Source organism: Crocodylus siamensis, chromosome 1 (assembly GCF_052110815.1).
Source record: "Crocodylus siamensis isolate JL-2025a chromosome 1, ASM5211081v1, whole genome shotgun sequence".
In the NCBI taxonomy this organism is placed as follows: Eukaryota; Metazoa; Chordata; order Crocodylia; family Crocodylidae; genus Crocodylus; species Crocodylus siamensis.
This window is the reverse complement of record NC_143395.1, coordinates 168,392,518-168,419,010: the sequence shown is the minus strand read 5'-3', so window position 1 is coordinate 168,419,010 and position 26,493 is coordinate 168,392,518. Positions and strand designations below refer to the sequence as shown.

The following is a 26,493-nucleotide window of genomic DNA, read 5'->3' as shown; positions in this document are numbered from 1 at the left end:
GAAGGAGGTATCATTTACCTGGGTCCCGGAAGGTATCAAGTACCAATGGTTCCCTACGGGTCTGTCCTGGGTCCAGAATTCTTTACTACTTTCATTAATGATTTGGATGATGGGATTGAGTGCACACTTAGAAAATCTGCAAATGACACCTGATTGGGTGGCGTTGAAGAGACTCTGGAGGGTAGGGCTAGAACCTGTAGAACCTGGGACAGAATCATTGCATGTATAAATGCAGACTAGGAAATGACTAGATCTGGTGGTTACAAGAGACTATAAGAGGAATACAAGTCAATAGTATGCTCTTGTTGCAAAACAACCCCAGCAGCATACTAGGTTGTATTTACAGAAGCATCACTTGCAAAAAAAGGGAAGTGATTCTTTTACTTTATTTGGCCCTGGTGAAATCTCACTTGGAATACTGTATGCAGTCTTGAGCCCCACACTTCAACAGTCTGGAAAGAATCTAGCACAGAGCAGCAAAAATGTTTAGAGGTCTGGGCGCCCAGACTTATGAGTAAAGGCTGAAAGAGACGGGATTTATTTAGTCTGGAGAAGAGAAGACTGAGGGGGATTTGGTAACAATACTCAAATACCTGAAGGACAGTTATAGGGAGGAAGAAGATGGGCTTTTTCTGTGCCCACAGGGGACAGGACTATGAGGAACAGACTCAAGCTTCAGCAAAGGAAATTTAGGTTGGAAACTAGGAGGAAAATTATGGTGGTGGCCAAGCAATGGAACAGGCTACCTAACAAAATTGTGGAATCTCTGTCCTTGGAAGTTTTCAAGACCAAGTTAGGCACACTTGGCTGGAATGGCTTAGTCAAGCTTGCTTCTGCCTTGAGCAAAGGGGCTGGACAAGATGACCTTGCGATCGATGTCCCTTCCAGCCCTACTTTCCTATATTCATAAAGAGGAAACTCCTGTACAAAGAAACTGCTTCAATACAGTCTACCTATCGTACAAACCATATTACCTACAAAACCTTCACAAAACCCAGACAGTGATAAAACAAGCAGCAAAAATATATCTCAATATGATTCGGTAACTTTACAAAACTGACACCATCACAAATCTCTGATTACAAAAGGGAAGGGGTCACATTTAAGAATCAGTAACAGTAACTTTATTATAAACAATTTGATCAACCAAAACAAATAATTTATTACCCATACATAAACTGAATTAAGTACTGCTGCTGCCTACATAAAACAAAAAGTTGTTGAGCAAACTCAGGTTAACTTGGATTTGGTTACAGGTTTGTATCTTAAATTAAGAAAACAGATTTGAATTATGACATTATGCAGTACAGTATAACTGCAATAAATTTAGTCCCACAAATACAGATTTTCTTAGATACCTTGCTTACAAAGAATAGGGAAAACAACTACAGTCCATATTGAAAAACTGGCATTGCTATTACTTTGTCTGGTGAACATGCCACTGAACAATCTAATTTAGCAAGATATCCATGTATTCTGTGCACTAATTTCTACAACAAATTACCGATCAAAGTATCTGAATTAATCTAGCCTCAGATTTGATAAAACAATTTTTCAGTCTCATTTATCCATTTTGCCCCAAACAGCCAAATGAAGGATACTTTTCCGCCTTAAGGCACAAGGGCTTGTTTGACACTGTCAGGAACACGACTAGCATAATAGTCAAAGTTTCTCAAGGTAGCAAGTACCCCTGCTGAATTCATGTGTTTCACCTCCCTGTTATAATGCAAGGAATTTCCATGGATATCAGTCAGCTTGCCTGCAAGAAAGATGGGAATGCATTATTAATCCCAGTTCTTTTAAACACTGCAGCTAGTATTTTGTTGATAGTAAAGCAGCTAATGACTCTCTCTTGGTAAAATAAGTCCCTGGTTAGCGTGGGCTTAGTACGTTGGTAATAATCAGGGACGAAACCAATAGGATTCATTTTTTGTTTCTAGATATGCAGAAGACCCACCACATCAAGCCCAATATGCTATCACAGTAGCATATTGGCAATACACATCAAGCTAACACCATACTTCATCTTAGCTGCTCAAGGAAACCTATGCACATTAGAGAGGCAAGAATTCTTGGTTCAGTAAAAGAAAATTGCCCACAACTATGTGATTGGTATAGACACAGGCAAGCTTTTGGGTCTCATAATACCCTTCCTCAGCCCTGAGGTATGTGGAAGAATACCATCATACCTAAAATCTTGCTTACGTCTATACCAGTAGTTCTCAGCTTTTTTAGACTCAAAGCAATCCTTGACAGCCCCAAGCCACTCCTTGGAAAATGCCAGCACTTAGTTTTCACTCTTTTTTTTTGGACTACAGAAAAATACTAAACCAATTTTTCTGTTGCAAAGAACTCAGAAAGATCAAAACAAGTCAGAAAGTATTTGATGTTATGGATTCCTATTTGAAACCTGGGTTTATCTTGTGAATCATGTTTGCACAAGTACTGTGGTCACCTTGGGGCCAGTCACTACATTGGCCTGCCCACCTGTCTAGGGCAGTCTTCCCCCTGACTCGCCTGCCATGCCTTTGCTGTATTTAAACAGTCGTTTGTAGGCAGGAGGTTGCCCATTTAATGCCCTGATACCAAGGGTGAAATACACTGCTCTGACCTTCCCTTTACCCTGTCCCATATCTCACAGATGGCATCCAAAAGTTACCTCCAACCCCCTCGGCCCCATTGCTGGCCTGCACTCGGTCTCTGGCCCAAACTTGGTCTCAAGTGTGCTTAGACGTGCCTGGGCCACATGCCCCTCACTGGGGCCCCTGCTTTGGCTGGCCTACGTGTAGTCCTTCAGGCCTCCTCAGACTCTACTCTATGTGGCCTCCAGCAGTCACTTTGCCCCCTCACTGGGGCCACTACTCTGTCCCCTCACTGGGGCTTCTGGGCCTTACACCCTTAGAGCCTCCAGTCCCTCTAGGTAGACCTTGTCCCTGTCGCAGATCCCACTAAATGGGCCTGGACCCTGCCTCAGTAGACCTTGGCTCTGTGCTTTTCTGTTGGGGTGTGCTCCCCTAGCCTTTCCCCTCCATGGGGTCACCCAGAAGGCAGTGGGGGTCAAGGCTTTCTAGTGCCCCATCCTCACTTTTTGCTGGGTAGGCACAGATGTGGCATTTCCTGGAGACTGCCCCGCCACAGGTAGCCCCACCAAACCATCCAACCCCAGCAGGAGCAATTTCAGGTCTTACCTAGGACTAGGAACCTCCTCCATCCCCCTAGTTCCTACCCTGACCTTCAGGTGTTCTGGGAGCAGCAGTACTTCGGCCAGAAAATGTTCACCCTTTGGCTCCCCAGTTGCAACTGGCAGCCTTGCTCCTTGGGTCTGGTCTTATACCTTGGCTGCACAGCTCTATACTAATCAGGAAGCCTCCTGGGTACCATGCGACTGCCTGATTGGGTCTCCTCCCACCTGCAGGCTGGTCTACAGCCCGCTCAAGCCCTTAAAGTGGCAGGCGCCAAAGGTACCCTGCCACAAGTACTAATATTTTGTGGTATCCCTGAAAGGATCTCAAGGCACTGCAGGTTGCCATATCGCCCTGGTGGAGAATTACTGGTCTACACCAACTACATATTTGGTCCAATAAAAGACATCACCCACAAGAATTCTTGCCCCTCCTATCTCCCAGACCACCACAGCAATATCACCTCAACACTTTGACACATAATGTTAAATATGAGATGTGTACAACTTTTACACATTACGGTGGACAGTATGGAAGGTAACATAACACTGAACTAAATATAATTCATATTTTTCAAATAGGCCTTTTCATAATTTATTTTTCTACCAAGGTAGTGTGTGTTTGTGCTAGTCAGAAGATAGCAATTATACTGGGTTATCCCCTGGATGGACTCAAATTTGGAGTCAAATCCTGCAGACCTGGGAAAGGACTACAAAAAGTTTGGTTCACTGTTTGTCTTGCTTCTGAAGAATAAAGTGCCCATAAGCAATATTCTGAGCATGTACACATAATAAATTATTTTATTCGGGAAAAGGCTTCATTGTAGAATAAAGCAATAAACCACCAAAAAAATTTAAGGTGAAGGTCAGAAAGTAGTTTTGTTTTGTTTAAGTGCTTTCTGCGTTACTTAAAAATAGTAACTCCATTGACCTTTGAAGACAAGCTGAAAAGGTAGATTTACATGATGTTATGTAATAGGCTAATTTAGGAGCTGAATTAATGTGCCTACTGAAGTCAGTAAATTTCTCCATTGATTGTAAAGGGTTCAGGTCAGAACTTTGGTGTACAAAAGGTGATCTAAAATGCACTCAAGCCAAGACTACATATTCTAAAATCTGTACTGATCCTCTGAAAACAACCCACATTTGAAAACCTGCAGTAACATCAACTCCCTTCAAAAAGATTTCTGAGTGCTATTATTAACTCACCTCCCACTGCATGCAAAATTGCCTCAGGAGCACAGGTATCCCACTTCTTGCACCCAGGACTAGCAAACACATAAGCAGATGCTTTGCCTTCTATAAGGTGTATGACCTGTTACAAAGAAAGAGCACAGGTCATTTAATACAATCCAGGCATGCAAAAGACAGAATGGGTGTTGTGTAAACTAGGAGAAAGACTAAGCCAATTTGGTTACAGACAAGAGATGTCCTCAAAGCAGAGTGCAGGTTTAAGTTAGGATTGTTACACATTTAAGAAGCCTAGAAATACGTAACTGACAGCATCCAAAATGATCCATCTGCATTGTCTCAAGCATAATCTACAAAAGGCAAATTCAGTCTTTGGCATCCCTTGGTTAAGTGCTAAGGACAATCTGCCTGGGGAAGTGAACTGTCCCCAAGTAGCTTTTACAGGCCCATTACACACATTGCCATAGGCTGAGGAAAAAGGACTAGAGACTCTAGGCTGTCACAGATATTCTCTTTTCCTTCTCCCCAAGAAACCCCCTGTATGCTCTGCTGCAGGGAATTCCTACAGAACCAGATTCCACACTAGGCAGCAGGATTAAGCATGCCCTCCACCAGTGGTTCTCAACATTTTTAGACTCAGGGCACCCCTCAGAAAATGCCAGTTCTTAGTGGTCACTCATTTTTTGACTATGGAAAAAATAACATAACAATTCTTTTAATCACAAAGAACTCAGACCACAACAGGTCAGCATGTTTTTGACCAGGTTGGATAAAAATCAAAACAGTAGTTAAAAAAAAAAAAAGAAAAAAGTATATTTTTATTAAAATCAGATTTCTTTTTATTTAATCACATGTTTGATGTTTTTAAGACGCCTTAAAAAAATAAACTGATTTAAAGGTAGTTTTCATTTAAGATATGTTAGAGCTCAAAGATACCACAATGGAAAAAGGATTATAATGTATCATTATATACTATTTGAGACAATATACTCATGTAACTTTTTTAGAAAAGTTTTATAAATAGGTCACAACAGGCCATGGACTATATTAGGAGTTCAGTCTTATGGGGTTCCCCAGAGACTCCTCTATAGATTAGAAAAGAATAAAGAAAACCACTCTACCCAATGGGACTCAGTGCTCAGTCTAGAAGATCCCATTAAGCATCTCTGTGTTGCTTAGTTTCAGTTCTCAAATTGTGGATTTGTGTCTCCAGAGATAACAACCCTGTTAACAGCAATATAGAGAGATGAGAGATAACAGACCTGATTACCTACTCAGTGCTACTGTCTCTCTGCAAGCTTGTGTACATAAATTCAAGCCCTTGCTGCTCTCTAAAAGTGCAAAGTTTCAAGAAATTAAATGAAGAGAGGATTGTTGGAGGTGGAGTAGATCTGGGCAAGGAGGAGTCTGGAAGATGCATACAAGGAGGGACTGGCAGGAGAAACATTTTGAGCAGAATATTCCAGAAGTCTGAGTGATAAGTTTCTGAGAATAGCCTCTCCACTGATTCTGAGATCTAGTGAGGGAATGGGATGGTAGAAGGGAAAACCTTGTCAGGCCATAAAAAAACCCGTGTTTGGGGTTTCATTTTAAAGAAGGTTCTATCAAACAAAAAACATTCACTTTTTGTAGAAAACATTGATTAAACTGAGGCTTCCTGAACAGTGATTTAAACCATGATTTAAATTGATGTGGTTTAAATCAAGTTCATCCTGTTTTTGACACTATGGATTCTTATTTGAAATCATTAGATTTATCTTGTGAATCATGTGTAGGTGCTTGCACATTTAATAGTGCTTATATATAGTGGCATCCTGTCACCCTTAAAAGGATCTCACATCACCCCAGTTGAGAATCACTGCTTTTCTCTCTCCCTCTCCCTCTCCTCTCTCCTGCTTCTCCCTCCTTGTGCAACAAATTCATTCCAGAGGGTCCTTTCACTCTGTGGACATAAGGGCAGGATTATCCCTAAATAGGTTGTTTTCTTCCCAAAGGTATCAAAGGTATGATGATATATATGACAGGCAAAGTCAAGTTCCATACCTTATTTCCTGCACCTCCAACTCTGACTATAGCGTCTGGGTTCATCGCACCAATGCAGTCATTCACCATTTTGCTACTGTGTGAGCGGGTAGTGATAATAATGTGCTTCCCATCAGGCACTTCTTTCAGCTGGAATCCAAAGGCACCTAAACCCAGGACTCCCCAGATTGTCCTGCCCAGCACAGCATCAGCTCCTGCCTACACAGAAAGTTTATAAACTCAGAAAATTGTTACTGCAGCATGCAATGCTCATTTTCAAATTTTAGAGAATCCAATCTGGCCTCTTCCCAGGAGTTTGTTACAAGCATAAGTTGTAGTACTGGAAAAGCAGCACATTCCAGTAATTAAAGCACAGCTAAGGGAGTCAGAATTCCTGGGTTCTTTCCCCAACTATGCTAATGACTTGCAGTCTAACTTCAGGCACGTAATTTAAGCCATAGATTTGGATTTTAGTGTCCTTATCTGTAAAATGGGGGTAATACTTACTTGCTCACTGTCATGCTTGTTTAAGGCATTCACAAATATATTACTCAAGCCAAAAGTGTGGGAAAGAGTGCTCCCAGACTGGCAGGCACAGAATATATTGTAAACAAAATAAAACTATACATGCATTGGCATTAGCAGATTCAACAGAGAATAACTTAAGATTCACACATGCAGATTTAACACATTCACATATTTTGACACCCACCTCACATGGCCAGTGGGATAATGAATAAACGTTTGGAAATCTCTCTATAAACTTTGCATCAGATGCACTCTTGACCTGAAAAGTGTCCAGAGAGTCATTCGTGTATTGCACCAACTCTGAGCTTTCTTCACTATACTCACTGTATACTTTACTAGCTAGCTCCAAGACTGTATCCATGACTTTCTCTCATACCTCTGCTACTCCCTTTTAATAGTTTTCTTCTCAATCCCCACTGACACGCACTTGCCCAAGGGCTGTTCTTCATTTAATTTGGAGAGAATGGGTTATCTGGGACTGCATTTGGTACAACTCCATATAACTCAGTGCTTGTTACATAACTGGCTCCAGCTAAATAGGATATGTACCATGGAACAAGCACCAGTGAGCTGAAAGCAAGCAAACTTGACAGCGAAGGAACCGGTAAAAATCACTTACTGCAGTAAAGCAAATCAACATATTTAATACCTCATAGTTATAGTAGGGCTGGTTAATAATTCCTGCTATTGCTTTGCCTCCATAAGCGATTCCAATAAGAACTGTAACATGGTCAAGGAGACCTAAATCAAAAAAAACAACCCCCCCAAACATACTATTATGCTTGTAAAAACAAAGCAATCAAAGAAGGCTCATCAAAACCCCAAACCTCACATTTCAGCTCCCAAATCTTCCATCTTTGTTTAATTACTTGAAAACATGAACCACCACCACTCCTGTGTTGCAAAGCACCTATTTTGGATGCTTCATTTTTTTTTAGGTGAGATTACTAAATAATCTGAACTAAATTCTCTGAAGACCTGTACATTTAACTTGTAGAAGGCCTCTCAATAAACCTCAATTAGTGTACAGTAAAATACAAGTGTAAAGATAATCACTGTACAATACACCAGAAACTGAATTAAAATACCTCAGAGGGTTGTATTCCTCACCCCATGCCTGGCAAAAAGGACAGTTTGCAAAGAATCCAGAAGCATACAGAGGTGCAGCAAAAAGATGACAACAACTGAATTAATATAATTTTTGCAAACATCTTAAGGATGAAGCTTTTAAAGGGGAAGGATCCATTGTGGAAGAGTCTAGGTCAGGGGTTAGCAACCTATGGCACGAGGACCAGATCTGGCCTGTAAAGCCATTTGATCTGGCCTGCAGCTATGTGGCTTCAGCAGCTGCCACTTCTCCTTTGCCACCTTAGGGAGAAAAAGCAGTGTCTGGGTCCTACTACCCCCCCCCCACCTCTTACCTGAGGTGGGTCATTCTGTGGCATAACCTGAAAAGGTTGCCAATTGCCAGTCTAGATCTTTTCATGTTTACTTTTATAAAGTTGAAAGGATTTTTCAAACCAGCACAAATAAGCAAAAAAAAAACAACCAACCTTCAGTGTACTCTTTGGTCCCGTCCAAAGGGTCAACCCATACAACAAGCTAAAAAACAGACAGACATATCACAAAAGGAAACAGAGATGATGGAAATTAAAACATAGGTACTGTACGTTATTAGTTAAGAACAGTAAAAAGGAACCACATAACAGTTAATACATCTGGTTCTTAAAATGTAAGAAGAACGTTAGTCAAAATGCAATAAAATCAATGATGTACAAGTTTGGACACCTCTGGGTATTTCTAAAAGATTCATATTTTCACCAAATTTGGAAAGATCTGGTGATATCCCTCCATTTTCTAGTGGGGAGATGTCCACAAAAAACTCAGACCCTTTATCACTAGGACAGATATTGGTCTTACTGAAGGTATCAAGGTTTAAATAGGTATGAAAACAAAATGGCCCTTTCAGGCCCAAAGGTAGTCCTTTCAGATTGCAGATGAGAAGCATTTATGAAAAAAGCACAAAGAGCACTTTCAGTTCTTCTGCTCATGATGAACCTATTCTATAAATAATTAGCGGGCTTCCATTTTCAGGGCTCTCACTGTTCACAGTCATCAGGTTTGGTTTTAACAAGAAAATGTTTTTCCCTGAACCAAAGGATCAAATTACAGCTTCAGAATAACCTGTTTTATTTTGTGGAACCTTCTCAAATAAGATTAGCTATCTATAAATTAGGAAATACGTGAAATATTACCTCTTCCTCTTTGATGCTGCTGTATTGTGGAGGACAAGTTTTCTTTAGGATTTCTTCGTACTGGCCATTCTCAATCAACTCTTCATCCACATCATAAGAAGGTAGGTCCTAACAAAAGGTCACAAAAACATAATGGAAATGGCCTATACGCAGAAAGCACTGTTTGGACTTTTCTTTTCCCAAATGATTCCACTTCAAGCACAGGAAATAAAATAAGGCTAGGTTATGTTCCTTTATCTAGCCTTTATTTTTAAAGGTTGCAGTGCGTGCACCATGCATGTGTGTTAGGATTTGCCTTTGAACCACTGCATATGTTGGCAGAAGGGGTGTGTGAAGCGGGCCGTATTCAATTCAGATTTGGCCCAATTTGGAAGCCAGCAATTCCATTCACTGATTCGGATCACTGTCCCAATTCGATTTGGCTAAATCCAAATCTGAAGATCCGATTCCAATTTGGAGAATCGGCAATTTGGCCATAAACACAGCTTTATATGTTTTTTCTACATACATTGAGGTACCAGGCATGGCTCATGAATGCTGAGATGGTAGGGCAGATGGAGCGTCCCCCAGGAGTGCGGAGGCCCTCCGCATGCTTGGCAATGGACCTGGAAGTAGACGAGAAGTACTTCTGGTCCACTTTCAGGTCTTCCGCCAAGTGCATGGGGCATCCACCCTGCTTAGCAATCGGCTCGGGGGGGAGGAGGGGAGGGAGGGGATGGGGATCCCAGGTGCCCAACCACACCCAGGAAACCTCAGTCACCAAATTGGGGAGTGGGGGGCGTGCGCTCCATGGTGGACCCAGAAGTAGACCAGAAGTGCTTCTGGTCCACTTCTGGGTCCACCACCAAGCACGCTGGGGACCCACCCCATGCTCCCATGGGATGCTCCATCTGCCCCACCTTCCCAGCCATTCACGAGCCCCCTGCTACCTTGACATATGTAGAAAAAACATAGAAAGCTATGTCTTTGTCCGAATCACTGAATCTCTCCAAACTGAATTGGAGGTTTCTTATTTGATTCATAGAAATTAATGGGTCTCCTAATTTGATTCGGATTTGGAGATTCGGCTGCCGAATCAGGCTGAATCTCCTCTGAATTGAATCAGCGACCAAAGCTTCATACAGCCTTAGTTGGCAGGTCACCCGATGAGGCTAATGCCAAGGGAAAGTGAATAAGGAAAATAAAAATGAAAATGTAATTCAAAAGTGGCAGACTTAAATAAATTTCTCACCTCTTCTCCTATGATTGTTAATTTGGGGAATTTCTGTGCCAGTGAAGAACAAATGCTCATTTGCACCAGTCGGTCAGCTTTGGTCTGCAAATCATTGGCTCCACACTGGAAGGGATAGAAAGGAATTATTTTACATGAAGAACGTTAGAACAGACTAAGCATTAGGTTTACTGCTGACTAGGATCCTCAGAAATATCACAAGTCTCAGGAAGAACTCAATACCAGGCCATTAAGACCAAGTTCTTTCTCTCATATTGGTACAACACTAGTAGGGAAGCATAAGGAATGATATACCAATGCTGCTGCAACTGGACCTCTTCAGTAGACAGATACTCAATACAAAGCTATCGTATTTCACATGGTATAAGTCGAGGTTTGAAGCCCAATTTTTAACTCTTAAAATTCAACCTCAAATTACACACTGTATCACTGTCCCCTGAGAGTGGCACTGGGCTTTGCGCTCGGCTGGCATGGCACAGGGGATGGGGCTGCGCCAGTCAGGCACCAAACCCAGCACCATCCCCATCCCCATCCCCTGTGAGTAATGCTAGGTGCTTGGCTGGCGGAGCCAGGCTTAGTGCTCGGGAGTGCCACTCAGCTGGTGTGCCCCCATCTCCCATGAGCTCGGCACTGCTCATAGCAGATGGGGCTGCACCAGCTGAGCACCAAACCTGGCACTGCTCACAGGAGATGGGGATGGGGCCATGCTCAGTGCTTGGCTGGGGACATGCCACTCGCAGGAGATAGGGCGGGGTTGGGCTCAGCACTCAGCTGATACGGCCCCATCCCCTCCAAGTGGCACTGGGCTCACAGGGGATGGGGCTGCACCAGCCGAGAACCAAGCCGGTCCCTGTCTTCTGCAAGTTCCGAGCCCAGCCCTGCCAGCTGAGTGCTGCTAACATGGGAATGGGGCAGGCTCGGTGCTTGGCAGAGCTACCTGCAGCGGACAGGGCCGGGTATAGCACTCAGCTGGTGCAGCCCAGGCAGCATTGCTCACAAGGGATGGGGATGCACCAGCTGAGAGCCGAGCCCAGCCCAAAATTACACACCATCCCTATGAAAATCCTAACTGTCAAACTGAAGTCGACCTATGCACTGTGAAATACAGTACTTTATTTTTTGTGTACTGATTAGGGCTGTGCGAAGCTTCAAATCGCTGATTTGATTCGGCGGAGATTCAGCCCAATTTGGTGGCCGAATCTCTGAATCCAAATTGGATTAGGAGACCCTTTAATCTCTCTGAATCGAATTGGAACCCTCCAAATCAATTCGGAGAGATTTGGAAAGATTTGACAATCTGCACACAGACACAGTTTTTTCTACATACGTCTAGGTAGCAGGCAGCTCATGAATGCTGAGATGCTGGGGCGGATGAAGTGTCCCACAGGAGTGTGGGGAGGTCCCCAGTGCGCTCAGCAGCAGACCCGAAAGTCGACCAGAAGCACCTGGTCCACTTCTGGGTCCACCTGGGAGCACATTGGGCCCCCCCCCCGAACCCTCCTCACCCGCTCATTGACTGGTGCCCACTAGGTTGGGGGGGCACCTGGGGTCCCCCTGCAGCTGATCACCAAGCCAAGGGTGTGCTCCCTGGCAGACCCAGAAGTACTTCCAGTCCACTTCCAGATTCGCTGCTGAGCACATGGAGGGCCCCCCCACACTCCTGTGGGACACTCCATCTGCCCCAGCATCGCAGCATTCACAAGCTGCACTGGTACCTCAAGGTATGTAGAAAAAACATTTAAAACTGTGTCTATGTCCGAATCGCTGATTCTCCAAATCAACATAGAATCTTCAGATTCGGCCGATCGAATCGGTTCATTGATTCGAATCACTGTCCCCAACTTGAATCAACTCCGTATCAAATACGGCCCGTTTCACACACCCCTATAATGATGTCTGCACAAATATTCCACATCATGAACTTCAACATAGGAAGTGTGAGAAATAGGAAGTGAATGGCAAAAACAAGGGAGGAAAGGAAATATTTTCATGTAATATTGAAAGGACACAGAGAAATAGAAATGCAGGACAGGAGCTACTGAGAAGGCAGCTCTTACTTCATCTGTGATCTGGTTAAAGCAGGGGTGTCAAACTCATCCAGCTCTGCAAGGTAGATGAGTGGTATGAGGCTAGTCTGAAGGCTGGATCAAGGCCATGGATCCTGCCCCCTCAACTGTCCCTAGCATATCTGATGTACCAATTGCTCCAGCTGGTCTGGGACCTGCACTACATACATGTGGTGCAGATCCCAGAGCAGCAGTGACAGGTGCCGTGTGTGGTGCAATCCAGCCAAAGCAGCTATTCCTACAGCTCTGGAACTGCACCACACGCAGCTACTACTCCAGCAAGTCTGGGACTTGCACTGCGTGTGGTGCCTGCAAACCCTATGTGCAGCACAGGTCCCTGACCAGCTGGAGTGGATCGCATCACAGAGCAGATAGAACCCTATCTCTGTTCACTCCCTATTGGTTTACATTATAAACTGTGTTGAAACTTCTCTTAAAAGCAAGTACCTAGCACAATGGGACCTCGTTCACACTGGGGACTGTAAGTGTTACAGCAACACAAATAATAATCCATCAAAAATGTCCCAAATAGGTGTTGTGAGGCAGGCAAAATGCAAGAGTTCACTGTCAGAACAGGCAAGAAGAGCCTTGGAAGGGGTGACCCATGGCTATAGACAGTATAGAAGATAAATAAGTCATTTTCAGAAACCTGAAGAGAAAGCAGGGGAAGCTTTAAGTTCAGGGAACACCCACCAACTGGCATCTGATATGATCATGATTTGAGACCACAAATCATGATGACCCAATCATTCAATATGGACAAGGAGTGGAGAATCCCACCCTATTATACTACACAGAAAAATACTTGGTTCTACAAAAGAGCTACTTTCTCAAAATTGAGGGAAATTGACTGAACAGAAAAATTTGCAGAGAAAAAAAGTGAAAGAACATGAAGCACTCTCTAAAAGTCTGAGATGGCTAAAAACAGCTACAATTCTACAATCATGAAAGACGATAAATGTGTATAAAGCTCATTTTGGCTCAGTGACATCCATCCTGATTCAAAGGCAAAGTGAAGGCAGCAAAAGGAATTTATAATGCATGAAAAATAAGAGAAAACAGATAGCAACTGATGTAATTGAAAGTTATGAAGTGCAGTTTTTCTTATCAATTTTCTGAAGACACCAGGGAAAAACCCCATACTAGCAGGTATAACAAAAATAAGTTTTTGATGTGTATTTACTTTATTGCCAGCAATCTACCACAAATATCTGGATAAAATCCTGGTAAGGAAGAGGCAACATGACAATTAAAAAAATTCTACAAGTATGTTGGAGCCAGGAGGAACAGAAGAAAGTATAGGAGATGCAGAAGGCAATATAGTTATGGAAGATACAGGGAAGGTTGAAGCTACCAGTTGATGAGTGCAGGTGGCAGTAAAGATAGGGTAGGAGGCAAAGTGTCCAAAGTAGTAGGTAAATACAAGTACCAGCATTTGCTCCACTGTAAAGACTGAAAATAATAGTTTTTTACTAAATACAGTACATAACATTATGACATATACACAAAGTTGTATTCGAGTTCAGAAGTGAAAGATATCCCTCCCTCCGATACAAACAAGCATCCTTTAACTTGGTGAAATTTCAGAGCTCAATGTAACGTGCAACATATGTGTTAGTTAAATTATTTTAAAAGATTATAGTAAATTGAAACCTTTACACAGGCAGTAATACTATTATATTTACTTTTGAACAGGTTTATTATTTTTACTAGAAAACTGTTTAAATTAAATGTGAAAAATCTGCTTTAAAAGAATTTAAATAAAATGTTATTTTAGTTTTTAATTGAATTTGTATTTATGATGATTTAAATTAATGTGCATCAACATAAACAAAATATTTCTATTTAAGCTATCCTAGGACAGACATTAAAACACAGATGACAACAAGGTGCTATGGATGAATTACCATGAAGCTTTCTGGTACATACATAATATTCCTGAAGTGTGGTTTGAAGCAAGAAGCAAACATTGTGCATTCACATTTATTGTAGGATATTAAACAGCTCTGCATATCCCCAGTGGAGGTTTAAGAATCCATTTGAATAACTCACCATTTCAATAAGTTAAGGTTATGCTACTCAAATGAACTATATTCCCTCTCTCATACTGGAGCTGTCTGACCGTTACCTCTCTTACTTGTATCTAACTTACTTTTCTTAACAGATATGAAACCATCACAAGCCAAACAAGTACCTTTTCCACTATTCCCAGATCTCCTCCTGCCATCACTTTTCTGACAATTGCTGCTGCTTTCTCCGCGACAGAATAGGCAGAGGCAACTAGGCGCATCAACACAGCTGGAGAAGCCATAATGATTGCTGAAGGGACAAAAAGCAATCTTGTAAGTGACATTGACAATACTATATATCACAAGTTTGACAAACTAATACCCAATGGAAGAAAAGGAATCCCACAGGAAAATTAGATTACACTGGTATGTCTGGAATGTTATTTATCTAAAATAAAACCTTGTTTAGATGAATGCAAAGTGGACACCAAAATAATATATGGAAGTGGGAGTGTGGCAGTGCACTTTTGCTGCCTGCCACTTTAAGGGCTGGGAGCAGGCAGCCAGCATGTGCTTGATGAAGATGGCCATTTTAGGGCCTGGTCCACAGGGCTGGTGCAGCAGTTTGCTGCCAGCACCCAAGGAGGTAACATCAGGCTGAGCTGCCGCTCTTGGAACAACTTGGAGATAAGGGCAGGAGCTATAGGGGTGGCAGAAGGCTCCTGGTCCTGTTCCTGACTTGAAACTGCACCTTGCTAGGGAAGCGGGGTCTGGCGGGACTGTCTGTGGCAGGTCAGCCCCCAAGAAATACCAGATCAGATACCCTCCCCCATGAAAGACAGGTAGGGGCATCTTAACCTCAGCCATACTACCTGGTGGGGGACTGTGAGAGCAGTGGGGGCCAGGCATGCTAACAAAGAGGCACCTGAGCCTAGCAGAGGTGAAAGACCCCGGAGAGGGGTAGTATTGGTGTTGAGGCCCACACAGAGTACGGTGGAAAGAGGCACTCAAAAGACTGTGTGTGGGGGGTGCAGAGTAGGGCTGCAAGGGCAGCTTGAAGGGCAGTACATGGGCCAATCCCGATGAGTGAGACAAGGATCAAGTTGCCTGGTGAGGAACTAGGGGCAGAGTCAGCCCAATGTTTAGCACAAAGATAAGGTCATGTAGGGTAGCGAAGCTTGAGCAAACCAAAAGGTGCTATGTGTGCCATGCCAGAGTAAGAGTAGTAAAGCTCGATGGCAAAAGGGGTTGCTCCGGGAAGCAGGACAGTAGAGAGTGGCCCAGTGATGGGCAGTATGCTAGAGGTACCTGTGAGAGATGGACAGTATGAGTGTGTAAGAAGCCCAACACTAGACTGAGTTTGTCCCGATCTGAAGCTGGGGAGCAATAATAATCTGGATGTCATCTGCAAGGCATGGGCCACAGTATAGGGCAAGTAAAAACCCATGGATAGCACCCCCTGGCATTGGGGCAAGGAATGGGCAGCCTCCCACTTATGTTACCAACTAGAACATCAAGTCATGGCAGATGGGACAGGGCAGACTGCCCTAGACAGGCGAGTGGGCTATCATGAGACCCAGCCTTGAGGCGGCTCTTTCACAGGGAGGCTTTTCGATTAAATTAGCAGGCAGGCATGTCAAGACACATAACTGTTGAGATGAGATCTCATCTTGTCATTAAATGAATGTGTACCAGGGGCCAGAACTCTCTCTAAGACAAAGTCCCAGCAATTCAACTTACAGAATTACTGGTTTGCCCTATGTGGGAGGAACGGAGGCTGTGTACACACATTCAAATGATCTGGGAGAAAATATTTAAAGGAAAAATTTCACATTTTTCTCTGAAACTAGCAGCAGTAGCAGGCTCAGCCCAGGCAAGGGCTACCCCAGCTGACCTTGGAGATCATGGGCCCCCTGAAACCTGCTTGTGGACCCCAAAATGAGAACTGCCGCTTAGAGCACCAAGTACTGCAGTCCAGGTAGGGGGTACCAAGTTTGCTAGGTCAGTGACAGGGCCTGGTGGTTTATCAGTTCAGTGATGGGGCTGAGATGGGCTGCCAGCTCAGTGAGGAGCGGGAGATGGCTGTGGCTGAAAAAGCCAGGGGCAACACACACCCCATTCAGTGCTTCAGCACTGAGCCTTTCCAGTCTGAAGCACTCAGGGGGCATATTCTTCTCCCTGCTTGGCTGGGATTGCCAGTCTCTCTGGACCTGTGAAGGGGGAGGACAGGGAGCAAAGCTTACAGGGTTTCTCAAGAACTGCTCTGCAGCTTCACATGGTTGGGTACCTGGACAAACTTTTGGTTTCCAAAGAGATATTCTCCCCAAAGCCATTTCATTCAGGTTGTTCCCAAGTTATTTCTCTCTCAGGCCATTTTTGCTCTGGGAGAAAAATCATGAATATCTATAGACTCGTGTTTTCTCATGGGAGAGCAGCAACTCTCCCAAGAGAAAATGAACATCTATACATAGCCAGAGTTTTATTATTTCTCTCTCTCAAATTACTATGATGGTCCCTATCACTCTACTATCTACAGAATTAGAAAGACTGGCTATCAAGCAGTAAGCAAGTCCCAACTCATCACAGCAGAGAGCTGCTGCTCTACTCTAATGGATCTTGGTGCCTCCTGAATATCTACTTAAAAAACTAAAGAAAACTTTTCCAGAGAAAGCAATTTACTTGCTCTTTCCTGCTGTCAAGTTTTTGCTAAATGCTCCCATGTCCAGCTCTCACCTCCTGTACCTGCACCTCTTGGTTTTGATCAGAGCTTTAATCTGAGCACTTAAGGGAAGCCACCTATTTCCAATTAATGAATGATCATTCCAAGTTAACTATGTGACCTTATATGTAGGCACTTCAGCCCCCCATATTCTGGCTCCCACAAGTAAAGTCTAATTATTTCCTCTTATCCACCTGGTTTCAGGAACTGTGATCTTTTCTCCATCTTCCTTCTCTGCTTCTGCAACATCACGACCCTCACATTTTCTTTATGTTCTCCCTCCTTGCCTGTGTCAGATCCTCTTCCCCAGTTTCTCCCCTCGCCATTTCCATCATCTTCCATTCACCATTTCTGCTCTTGTATTCCCATTCCCTATCTCTGGGGACCTATTTAAATTGTGGTAAGACGAGGCATTTTTTGGTTGGTGTTGATTTTGCAGATTTCACAGGCAATTCCAGATTTTGTGGTTTCCACTAAATCCATGAAATTACAAATAAAGTAGATTCCTACTCTTGATGAGTAGACCCATCTCTTCTTCCCATATTCCTCTCTATTTTCCTGCGCTTGCCTCTGCAACAGATATTCCCACTTGGTTATGTTTTGGTTTTTTTGCCCAAACTAAATATGGAGAGTTAGGGAAGGCAGTACTAGATGAGAGCACCTTGAATTCATTCCTATTCAAAGTAGCAGGAGACAGTGGCCATTTTGGTCCAGGGTAAAAGTTCATAAGATTGCTCTTAATGAGGAGCTTTAAATAAATATATCAGGGTGGGACTTGTGATAATGTTAAATGAGTTTCGAGTTCTGCTGGCGTAAGTAAGTTTGCTTGGGTTTGCAATTTATACAGTCTGGTGGGGCTAATCATGATTCATGCCTGGTGTTCCCAGGCACTACAGAAATCCGAATAATAAATACACTGAAAACACTATACTTGTACATAAATTCTTCTTTTCTAGCTCAAGGCCCACACAGCTCCATTTCACCCTCATATCCATGGTTTTCTTTACTTCTGTTGCCATCCTCAAAGAAACCTGCCAGAAATCTGCATACACCCCACCTGTATGCCTTCATACTTTCTACCTTAGATGTTCACTAGATCTCTTCAAGCTATTTCACCATGCCTTCAGGTTCATTCCTCTTGAAACAAGTGACTGCATTTCTTCAACAAACCAACTTCCTTCACACTCTGAACAAATGAGCGTTTACAATCCCCTCCTGTATTTTGAAACCCCAAACCTAACAGGATATTGGGTTTCTACATTTCCTTCCTGTCTTTCCTCCCCATTTTTACATTTGTTTGTCACCTACCTAGATTGACATGGTTTTGGGGTATGGCCATAATGGGTGCTTTACTTGCATAATAACATTTCTTAGCACACATTCTTGAAGAAATATCTTTAAGTGTAGAAAACACAGATACAGAGGAACCCATTAAATCTCCACTAAAAGCAAAGGAAAAATGTCAAAATGCAGATAAGCCAAACAGGTGCAGAAGCTGTGTATGGGGCAACAGCTCAAAATCAATTATATTGCTTATTACTTGAGAAATCAGTTAAATATTATGAGGCATAATGTAATTAAGTGATAAGACCAGCTACTGTAGATTTTGTTGCCGTGACCTTAAGTTCACTTGTCTTTGGCATAAACTCAAATAATACTGCTAGAGTTACTGAAGTCCCAACCTTTGGAGTCTTGTCAATCTGTGCTAATATTTCAAAAACATGCATTTTTTTTAAATATAAATATCTGAAGGCAAAGAGATTACCAAACCTGGAAAAGCAAGTTGGCTGTACAAACACACAAGATTCACTGGGGAAACACTGCTTCCTCTGAATGTTAATAAGTAGCCACCATATGGGTTCAAAGTGCTGTAAACAGGGCCGTCTCGTGGGGGGTGCAAATTGGGGTGACTGTCCCAGCCCCACGCTTTGGGGGGCCCCACAGAGCCAGGTGGGGCAGCCGCAGCAACTCCACCGTGATGCCGGCTTCATGTCCGGCCTCTCAGCACCTCCCATTCCCGCCACCAGCTTCCTAACGTCCGGGGGAGTGGGGTCCTGCACAGCTGATTTGCCCTGGGCCCTGCACCCTGCTCAGATAGTCTCTGGCATAGACCAGCAGTGTCAAACATAAGGCCCACAGGCTGGTCCATGGAGCCCTATGATCTGTCCTGTGAGTCCCTGGCTCACCCCACACACTGCACACAGCATGCAGAGCCGGTCTTGTGAGCAGGTTGGACCTGGCACCATGAGCATTGCATGAAGCACAGGGGATCAGTTCAAGGTATGCACTGCACGTGGTGCCCATGCCAGACCAAACGGGAGTTGCTGAGCTAGTCCGCGAGATAGATTGGGACCATGTACTGGAGCTAGCATGCCGTACCAGGCTGGTGCAGCACTGCAAGCAGCACATTCCATGCTGGCCCCATGAGCTGCATGCAGTGGGTGTGGCCAGTCCAGCCCTGTGCACATGCTAGCCTGCTCCAAGGCTTGCGCTGCCAGTTGGATCTGGTGTCATGGGCACTGCATGTAGTACAGAGCATCTCAGGGATGAGATGCAGCCATAACCCCTCTGGACCAGGCTGGCATGCTGGCTTTTGCATGCACAAATGGCCTGGGGCCTAATCTGGATAAGCTTTGGAACCAGCATGCAGAGCCAGTCCAGCAGGTACCCTTCTTTTCCCAGCTCTTGGCACATAAGCCAATAAGTATACGTGCAATTGTGATGGTAATGCAAGTACAAACTATATCTTGGTTGTAATTATATTAGTAATGTCTAGTGAATTAGGAAACTTAACTGCAAGATTTATGATAAGTCTTAATTTACTAGAACACTTCAAGTCCTATGTTGCTAACACAAAACAAAATACAACTGAACTTTGAACTTAGCTAGTTTAAAAAAGTAATTTTTTTTTATAGGTTAGTGCCCATTAACAGTCCAGGTGCAGATATAAGAACAATAAGAATCTGATCTTTCCCAGAGTTTTAAAACTTCAACTGATCCTTTCTGAGAAGCACCGAAGAACTGGTTTGGTTTGGTTATATGGGTCCTCAGGACAAAGAAATCTCTCAAGTGTCCCACCTATTTCTCTAGGCTATGCAAGTTAAACCCTTAAATCAAGTCTGCTGGGAACAGACTTGTAAAGTAAGCCAGGACTATTACCTGTTATGTGCTGTGAAGGAAATAAGAAAGATTTTACCTTGTCTTCTTGTATTTTTCCCTTCTTTTTTGTTTCATGCTGGTTTGTTAAATTTTATACTAATACAGTCATCTTCTGTTGTGCTGTTTAAGCATTCTTGTTTGTCATTTCAGTAAGTGAATAGGAAAAGGGTGAATTCAGCAGAATTTATTACTATGTGGGTATTATGTACAAAATGATTTAAAGTCCCCAAAGTCCCAAATGCTCATAGGCATTCAAAACCATATCATCCTTGGAAGTACTACCTTTTGAAAAGGAGTACTTATAGGAATAATAGACATCTAAAGGTCAGCACAGTGGGTGAAATGTGTGACCAGAGAACAGGACTGGGATTTAAGATAACTTAGTTTCTTCTCTCAGCTCAGCAATAGATTCCACATGTGACCCTGAAAAAGTCATTTGTTCTTCATATCCATCAGTTTCTCATTTGTAAAGTCAGGGTAATACCAACATCAAGTAGATGTCAAAAGTCTTATTTGTGAAGTGCCTTGAACTGGTACTGGCAATACATAAATGTTACTTTACACCCTTATACTTGACTTTGAATGAGACACACGTCTACTAGATCATAAACCTACAAGCAGCATCCTTTATGGGAGAGGACTCTTCAGCCCAGAGATAAAATGATCACAAATGCCTAAATAATTTAACTTCCAAGTCCTGTTTTCAAACAGGTTTGTACATTTAGAAGCAGAAGTGTAATTTACTTACAATAGTATCTAAATTTCCAAGTACTGTACCTAAATAATTTCTGAAGATAGAACTTTGGTTCTGCTAAATGACTTAATACTTTTGAAAACTTCACTCTATCCTCTTGTTATCTCATTCTTTTCCCACATGGTACAAGTTTCAGACACCCTTCCATTGCTAGCTCTTAGAGGAAACAAACTTCCGTTTCTTTCTAACAACCAGAATGAAATTATCAGACAAGAGCATAAGACTTGATTGCTCAAACTGAAAACAAGACATATTAAGAATACATACAGAAAAAGATTAAAAAGAAAAATATGAGTATTGCAACTGGTGGGTACTTTTTATCCCAGCATTTCTAAAGAGTCCCATTAGCTTACAGGGAGTCATATGGGACACCATTGTTTGCAGGATTGGGACTTAATTTACTCAGTGAATTTGAATGACATAGTACATCAAATATTCAAATAAAGAATCAGTCTCATAAATGTCAATTACTTCATTTCTTTTTAAGTGCCTCTCTAGCTGATTCCTGTTAAAGGCTTTGAGGAAGAACTGTATTTATTTTTTCATATTTAAAAAATATTTTTCATAAGTCATTTAGCAAACTACACAAGGATAAGCAACTCTATTACTATGATTAATTAAAATAAATTCATAAAGGCCCCATCTTCATGTACAAACTGATCAGCAGCTCAGGTCAAGAATAATTTTGGTCCAGAGCTCAGTTTTCCCTAATTAGGTACAGAAAAAGATTCAGCTATGTCATAAACTATGGAGGTATGCTTTCTACTTCTTTTTTAAAATTTTAAGAATTTAATATTTTGTTAATAAAATAATAACATTGTGAAATCTGGGTAAGACTAACGTATCCTCTAAATGTGTGTGCAAGTGTTATTTTGGGGTGGCACCACACCCCCACCTGTCCATGAAAACACCACTTTCATATGCAAACTTTAAATCAGGGGTGTCAAATGTATGGCCGGCAGGTCAAATCTGATCCTTGGAGCCTTTTTTCCAGCCTGCTGGGCTAGTGGCAGGCACTGGAAGTTGGCAAGCATGGCTCACTGCATAATCTGGAGCCTGTTGGCCCCACTGGGCAGGGCCATGGGCAGTGAGCTTGGCTTGTTCCTGCTGCCCATGGACTCCTTTCCCCAGACCCCTCACTGCTGCCCAGGCTCTCACCATTTCTGGACACTTCACGGCCCAGCCCCTTGTCACTATTGCCATGGCATCCACTGTGGCAGCCCCCAAACCCCAGGCTGGATCCAGCCCACAAGAAGTCCTGTGTTCTAGGTCTGGCCCAGGGCCCCGGGTGAGTTTGTTACCCCTGCTTTAAATAATTTTTTTTTTAAGTTTTGAATTAATCCTGGATGGAACTACAAACATATATTCCTGGGTATAGTTAAATCATCCATCTTAATGAGAAGCTTAAATCAGGCATCAGAACTTGCCTTACTGACGTATGTACTTGCATGTATACACACAGGTATTTAATTTGGTACCACAATTAGCAGCTTAATAGCATATTCACAGTAGTAAATTTAAATATGTGAAGCATCTGCAGAATCAGGGCCTTATTCAGGCAAGCACTCCTGCCCGTTCAGTTGAAAATATTCTTAGTACCAGAGCTTTAATGTGCTTAGCTCTGCTACCACAGGGCTATTCATTGCAATAAAGGTAAGCACATGCTTAAGTGTTTGCAGAGTCAGTGTGGTTAAACACTGGTCATGGTGCACTCATTTTATGACATAAGAAATAATTTAAATCAAGGTAAAACTGATTTTACCTGATGTATGCAAAACCCCAGTATGAACACTGGATTTTGCACTGCTCCTATGGTAAAAATATGCCTTTACCTACACTGATCTAATGTGTGCAAACCAGACCTAAGGCTCCCACTAGTGTGAATGCTACTTAAACTGAACTATTAGTATCATTCATCTGGCACAGAGACAGATGCTGAACTTTATTATCATGAGGGGTCCCATTGGACTATTTAAGGCAGTGAAATGAAACACATAAATCTATAGGATCTGGACTTTTTTAGACTGTAATATGCAAAATTTGTAGATATGGCTTCTGGCAGCAAACTCACCATACCATTCAAATACACCTGTTAACACTGCATTTTTTTTTTTATTATTATTTTTTTTTACAGCAGTTGATTGTTATACCGGAAAATAAACTACCTAAGTCTTTGTTTTGTATTGACTCACCTTCTTAACATTTTTCCTTGTTCTTAACAGTCCTCATTACACCTTTGATCCAATTGACCAATAAACTAAACTTATTTAAAGACACTGCCAACTTTAATGGGACCGTAACATGATAGGAAGTGTTTTTCTTTTTCGCCTTCAGAATCTATGCATCCTCTGTTTAAATAAATTTCTGTTTTTCCCCACCTCTTTAAAAAACAGTCAACCACAGTCTTATACAGGCCAGCAACTCAATGGGCATGTCTAAACCTGTATTAATGCACCATAATTAAGCACATTAAGTTAGTACCTGTTATCAGCACTACTGCACAGTAGCCCTGGCACACATTTTTTACCTGATGCTAATGTGCAGTAGACTCAGTCTACTGTCCATTAGCATGGTTTTTGCCATGACACGCTAAATGTGCAGTAGAATTGCTCTACTGCACTTTTAGCATCGTGCAAAGACGTATCCACTGATGACAACACAAAGTGAAGAGATGATCGAGGGAAAAATGCAAGATGCAGGCATTCTTGTGGGTGATATCTTGTATTGGACCAATTCCATGGTTGGATTAGATACAGACTAGCTTTTGAGTACCACCAGACAGTTGGATAAAAGATACTGCCCACAAAAAACACATGCCTCTTGCATATCTGCTGGAACATCACAGCAACAACACTTCAGCACTACTGAGGAAAAAATGACTTTCCAAATGGATTAACTGATACAAGAGAGCCAATTAGCTGTGTTAGTCTAAAGCAGTGGTCACCAACCAGTGGATCTCAATCCCAGTAAATCTCAGAGCCTCTTGGAGTCGACCTGAGGCTGGGGTGAGGGGGCTGAGTGCCTGCATACATGCACGCATGCGCCCCAGCCCAGCAGGTCAGTCCGTGGAGGAGGGAAGTGGTGGGGGCTAGATCAAGGCCCCCACAGTGAGGGACAGTGCAGGGGTAAGTTAAGTGGGGCCCCGGCTGGGTGGGACTTACCTGCTGGGAAGGTGTGCCCCCAAATAATTTTTTCTCCCTCTGCCTTGATCTTCCTTCCCCACAGACTTACCTTCTGGGTGGGGGGCAGCAGGGGTGGCACGCACAGTAGACCTTGGGTTGCTTTTAAATGCCAGAGGTGATCTCCTACTTAAAAAGGCTGGAGACCACTGGTCTAAAGTCTGACAGAAGGCAGGCCAGGGTGCAGTACCTTAGAGCAGTGTTTCCAGACCTTTTCCAGCCCGAGGCTAGAAAACCAGTTTTGTCAGATTTCTGACAGAGCCCCTGAGGAAGTCAGCTGCAGCCTATGAAAGCTCTTGCCTCTCTGGACAAACTAGTCTACAACTGTGTGGGCCAACCCTTTTGTCAGACATGCCACAAATCCATCCTGCTGCACCCCGCCTAAGTGCCACTCTGATTGCTTTCCCCTGCCCAGTCTGCTGTCCTGCTCAGTGCTCCTTGGCCTGTGCTCCCCACCTGATCTGCCGCTCTTCTTTCTGCTCCCTGCCTCATCTGTTCCTACCCTTTCTGCTCCCTGTTGTGTTCCCCCTACCTGATTTGCTGTTCTACTTTCTGCTCCCTGCCCGGTGAACTGCTACGTTTTCTGCTCCCTACCCCATCCGCCGCTCTGTGCTCCCTGCCTTCCCCTCCCGACCTGAACTGCCGCTCTACTCTCGTCTCCCCGACCCCCTCCCCCATGTGCCGCAGAGGCCGGGCTCTTCGACCCGAGAGATAAAACCCAGCAGCTCGGCGGTCTCCTGATGATCAACCAGCCCCTCCCGCACCTCGACCACGGAGCAGCCTTAGCCTCTGCCCCAAGCACGCCCGCCGAGCCCCACTCCTACCTCTCGCTGCGCGGCGCTCACAACCTACCGTGAGCTCGGAAGCCGGAGCACTGGCCCGCTCGCCCCGCCCCCGGGGGCGGCCTGTGAGCTGGCCTGGCCCCGCCCCGCCCGCAGGCCCTGAAACGCGTCTGAAGGCCGCGTGTCCCTCTGCGCGGCCCGTTACGACCTCATCGTAGACCCCCGTAGCAGAGCCGGAAGCGGCGGCGGCGGCGCCGGCGGCCCGAGCGCGAGGATGTGGCGGGTGCTGCGGGCGTCGCTGTTGCGGGTGAGGGCTGCGCGAGACTGGGCACGCGGGGCGGCCACGGGGCAGCCGCCGAAGGAAGAGCGGGACCCCGCGCCCGCGCTGTATCGCGACACCGTGCTGCTGCCCCGCACCCGCTTCCCCGCGCAGCTGCCCGGCCGCCTGCAGCCGCAAGCCGAGCTGGAGACGCAGCAGGTACGGGTGAGGCGGTGTGGGGCCTGGCCCTGAGTGAAAGCTGTGGCTGCGGCTCCCGACCGTTAACTGCACCCGAACCCTCGCGGGGGGTGGGGGGAGCTCACGCGCACTAGTCCTGTCCAGCGACAAGCGGCACGTCTGTTCGCAGCTCGGCGCTGCGTTGCCAGCTCTTAACTATGGAAGTATTCTTTTGGAAACCCAACGTGTGGTGGGCCCAACGAATATACAAAGACACGTGCGAATAAGTCTTCTTCTCACGTACTTGGTATTGCTCACTGTGACTGTGTGGTGAGGGAGGGAGAGCTGGGGCATAAAAATGGAAGCATTTCTCTGTTTGGAGGCCAGCAGACATGGGAGAGTGCGACAGCAGACCCCAAAATTGTTTACCTGGCAGGGGAAATACCGAGACCAAGTAGGCAATTGGGCTCAGATCGGGGTGGGGCATCGCAATCTGAAGGCCTCCCGGCTTGGGCTTGGGCTTGGGCCTGCGGTAGGATGCCTGCCAAATGGGTTTGGGAGTATGTGAAGTCCCAGGGTGAGACCCTGGGACGAAGGATGCTTGTGGGTTGCAGTGCCAAACGCAGTGTTTAGAATTATTGAGATCAGCTGAGCAGGCAGAAATGGGTTTTTGGGATGATTGAGTTCTGCTCAAGCCATATGATTTGGAATTGATTTGGCCTGGAATACAAGAATATATTAATAATAATAAGAAGAAAGAAACAAACCCAAAAGTCACTTCTCGGCCCCTTGAGGGCTAAAATGGGTCTCTTGGAGACTAGGTGCTAGGACACAATCCCCCATTTCCATAAAGTAGACACATGGCTGAGATCCTGCCACTGAGGTTGTACCAGACTCTTGTCAGGTGTCCTGTCTGCAGTGCAGTGGACAGGGGTGTGCACTCCAGTACACACTGTCATTCTAAAGCTGTGCCCAGTTACT

At 44.1% G+C, this 26,493-nt stretch overlaps 2 protein-coding genes across 6 annotated transcripts in view; one reads left to right on the top strand and one right to left on the bottom strand.

The window, feature by feature from the left end:
• Positions 1–1,085: 1,085 nt before the first annotated feature.
• On the bottom strand, positions 1,086–25,278 carry BPNT1 (3'(2'), 5'-bisphosphate nucleotidase 1). Of its 4 annotated transcripts, none has more exons than XM_090048690.1 (10): positions 25,147–25,278; positions 14,669–14,793; positions 10,409–10,513; positions 9,178–9,285; positions 8,476–8,524; positions 7,572–7,663; positions 7,107–7,181; positions 6,416–6,613; positions 4,391–4,496; positions 1,086–1,759 (listed from the first exon to the last, which is right to left on the bottom strand). In XM_090048690.1, exons 2-10 carry the CDS (start codon positions 14,783–14,785, stop codon positions 1,611–1,613), a joined length of 999 nt encoding a protein of 332 aa, XP_089904816.1. In that variant the 5' UTR covers positions 14,786–14,793; positions 25,147–25,278; the 3' UTR covers positions 1,086–1,610. The 4 variants fall into 4 exon arrangements, with proteins under 4 accessions (XP_089904816.1, XP_089904809.1, XP_089904791.1 ...); XM_090048683.1 differs by having other exon boundaries at positions 25,119–25,188; XM_090048665.1 differs by lacking the exon at positions 25,147–25,278 and adding an exon at positions 17,397–20,949.
• The window catches only part of IARS2 (isoleucyl-tRNA synthetase 2, mitochondrial), a 61,323-nt gene continuing 60,080 nt past the window's right edge, over positions 25,251–26,493 (top strand). Inside the window, exon 1 of one of the 2 annotated variants that reach the window (XM_090048655.1) lies at positions 25,251–25,383. In XM_090048655.1, coding sequence (XP_089904781.1) covers positions 25,351–25,383 — 33 coding nt within the window. In that variant the 5' untranslated portion in view covers positions 25,251–25,350. Of the gene's footprint in view, positions 25,555–26,493 lie in introns of both variants that reach the window. The other variant, XM_090048649.1, reaches the window with a different exon arrangement.

What these genes read in the sequence shown, in the direction of transcription:
- BPNT1 (XM_090048665.1), bottom strand. Translation starts at nt 17,544, where the DNA reads ATGGAAGATGATGGAAATGGCGAGGGGAGAAACTGGGGAAGAGGATCT. An exon ending in ATCACAGTTCCTGAAACCAG is followed by an intron (nt 14,794 to 17,396) that starts GTGGATAAGAGG and finishes TTGTCCCTTCAG; the next exon opens with CAATCATTATGGCTTCTCCA. An exon ending in GACCAAAGAGTACACTGAAG is followed by an intron (nt 7,664 to 8,475) that starts GTTGGTTGTTTT and finishes TTTTTGATTTAG; the next exon opens with GTCTCCTTGACCATGTTACA.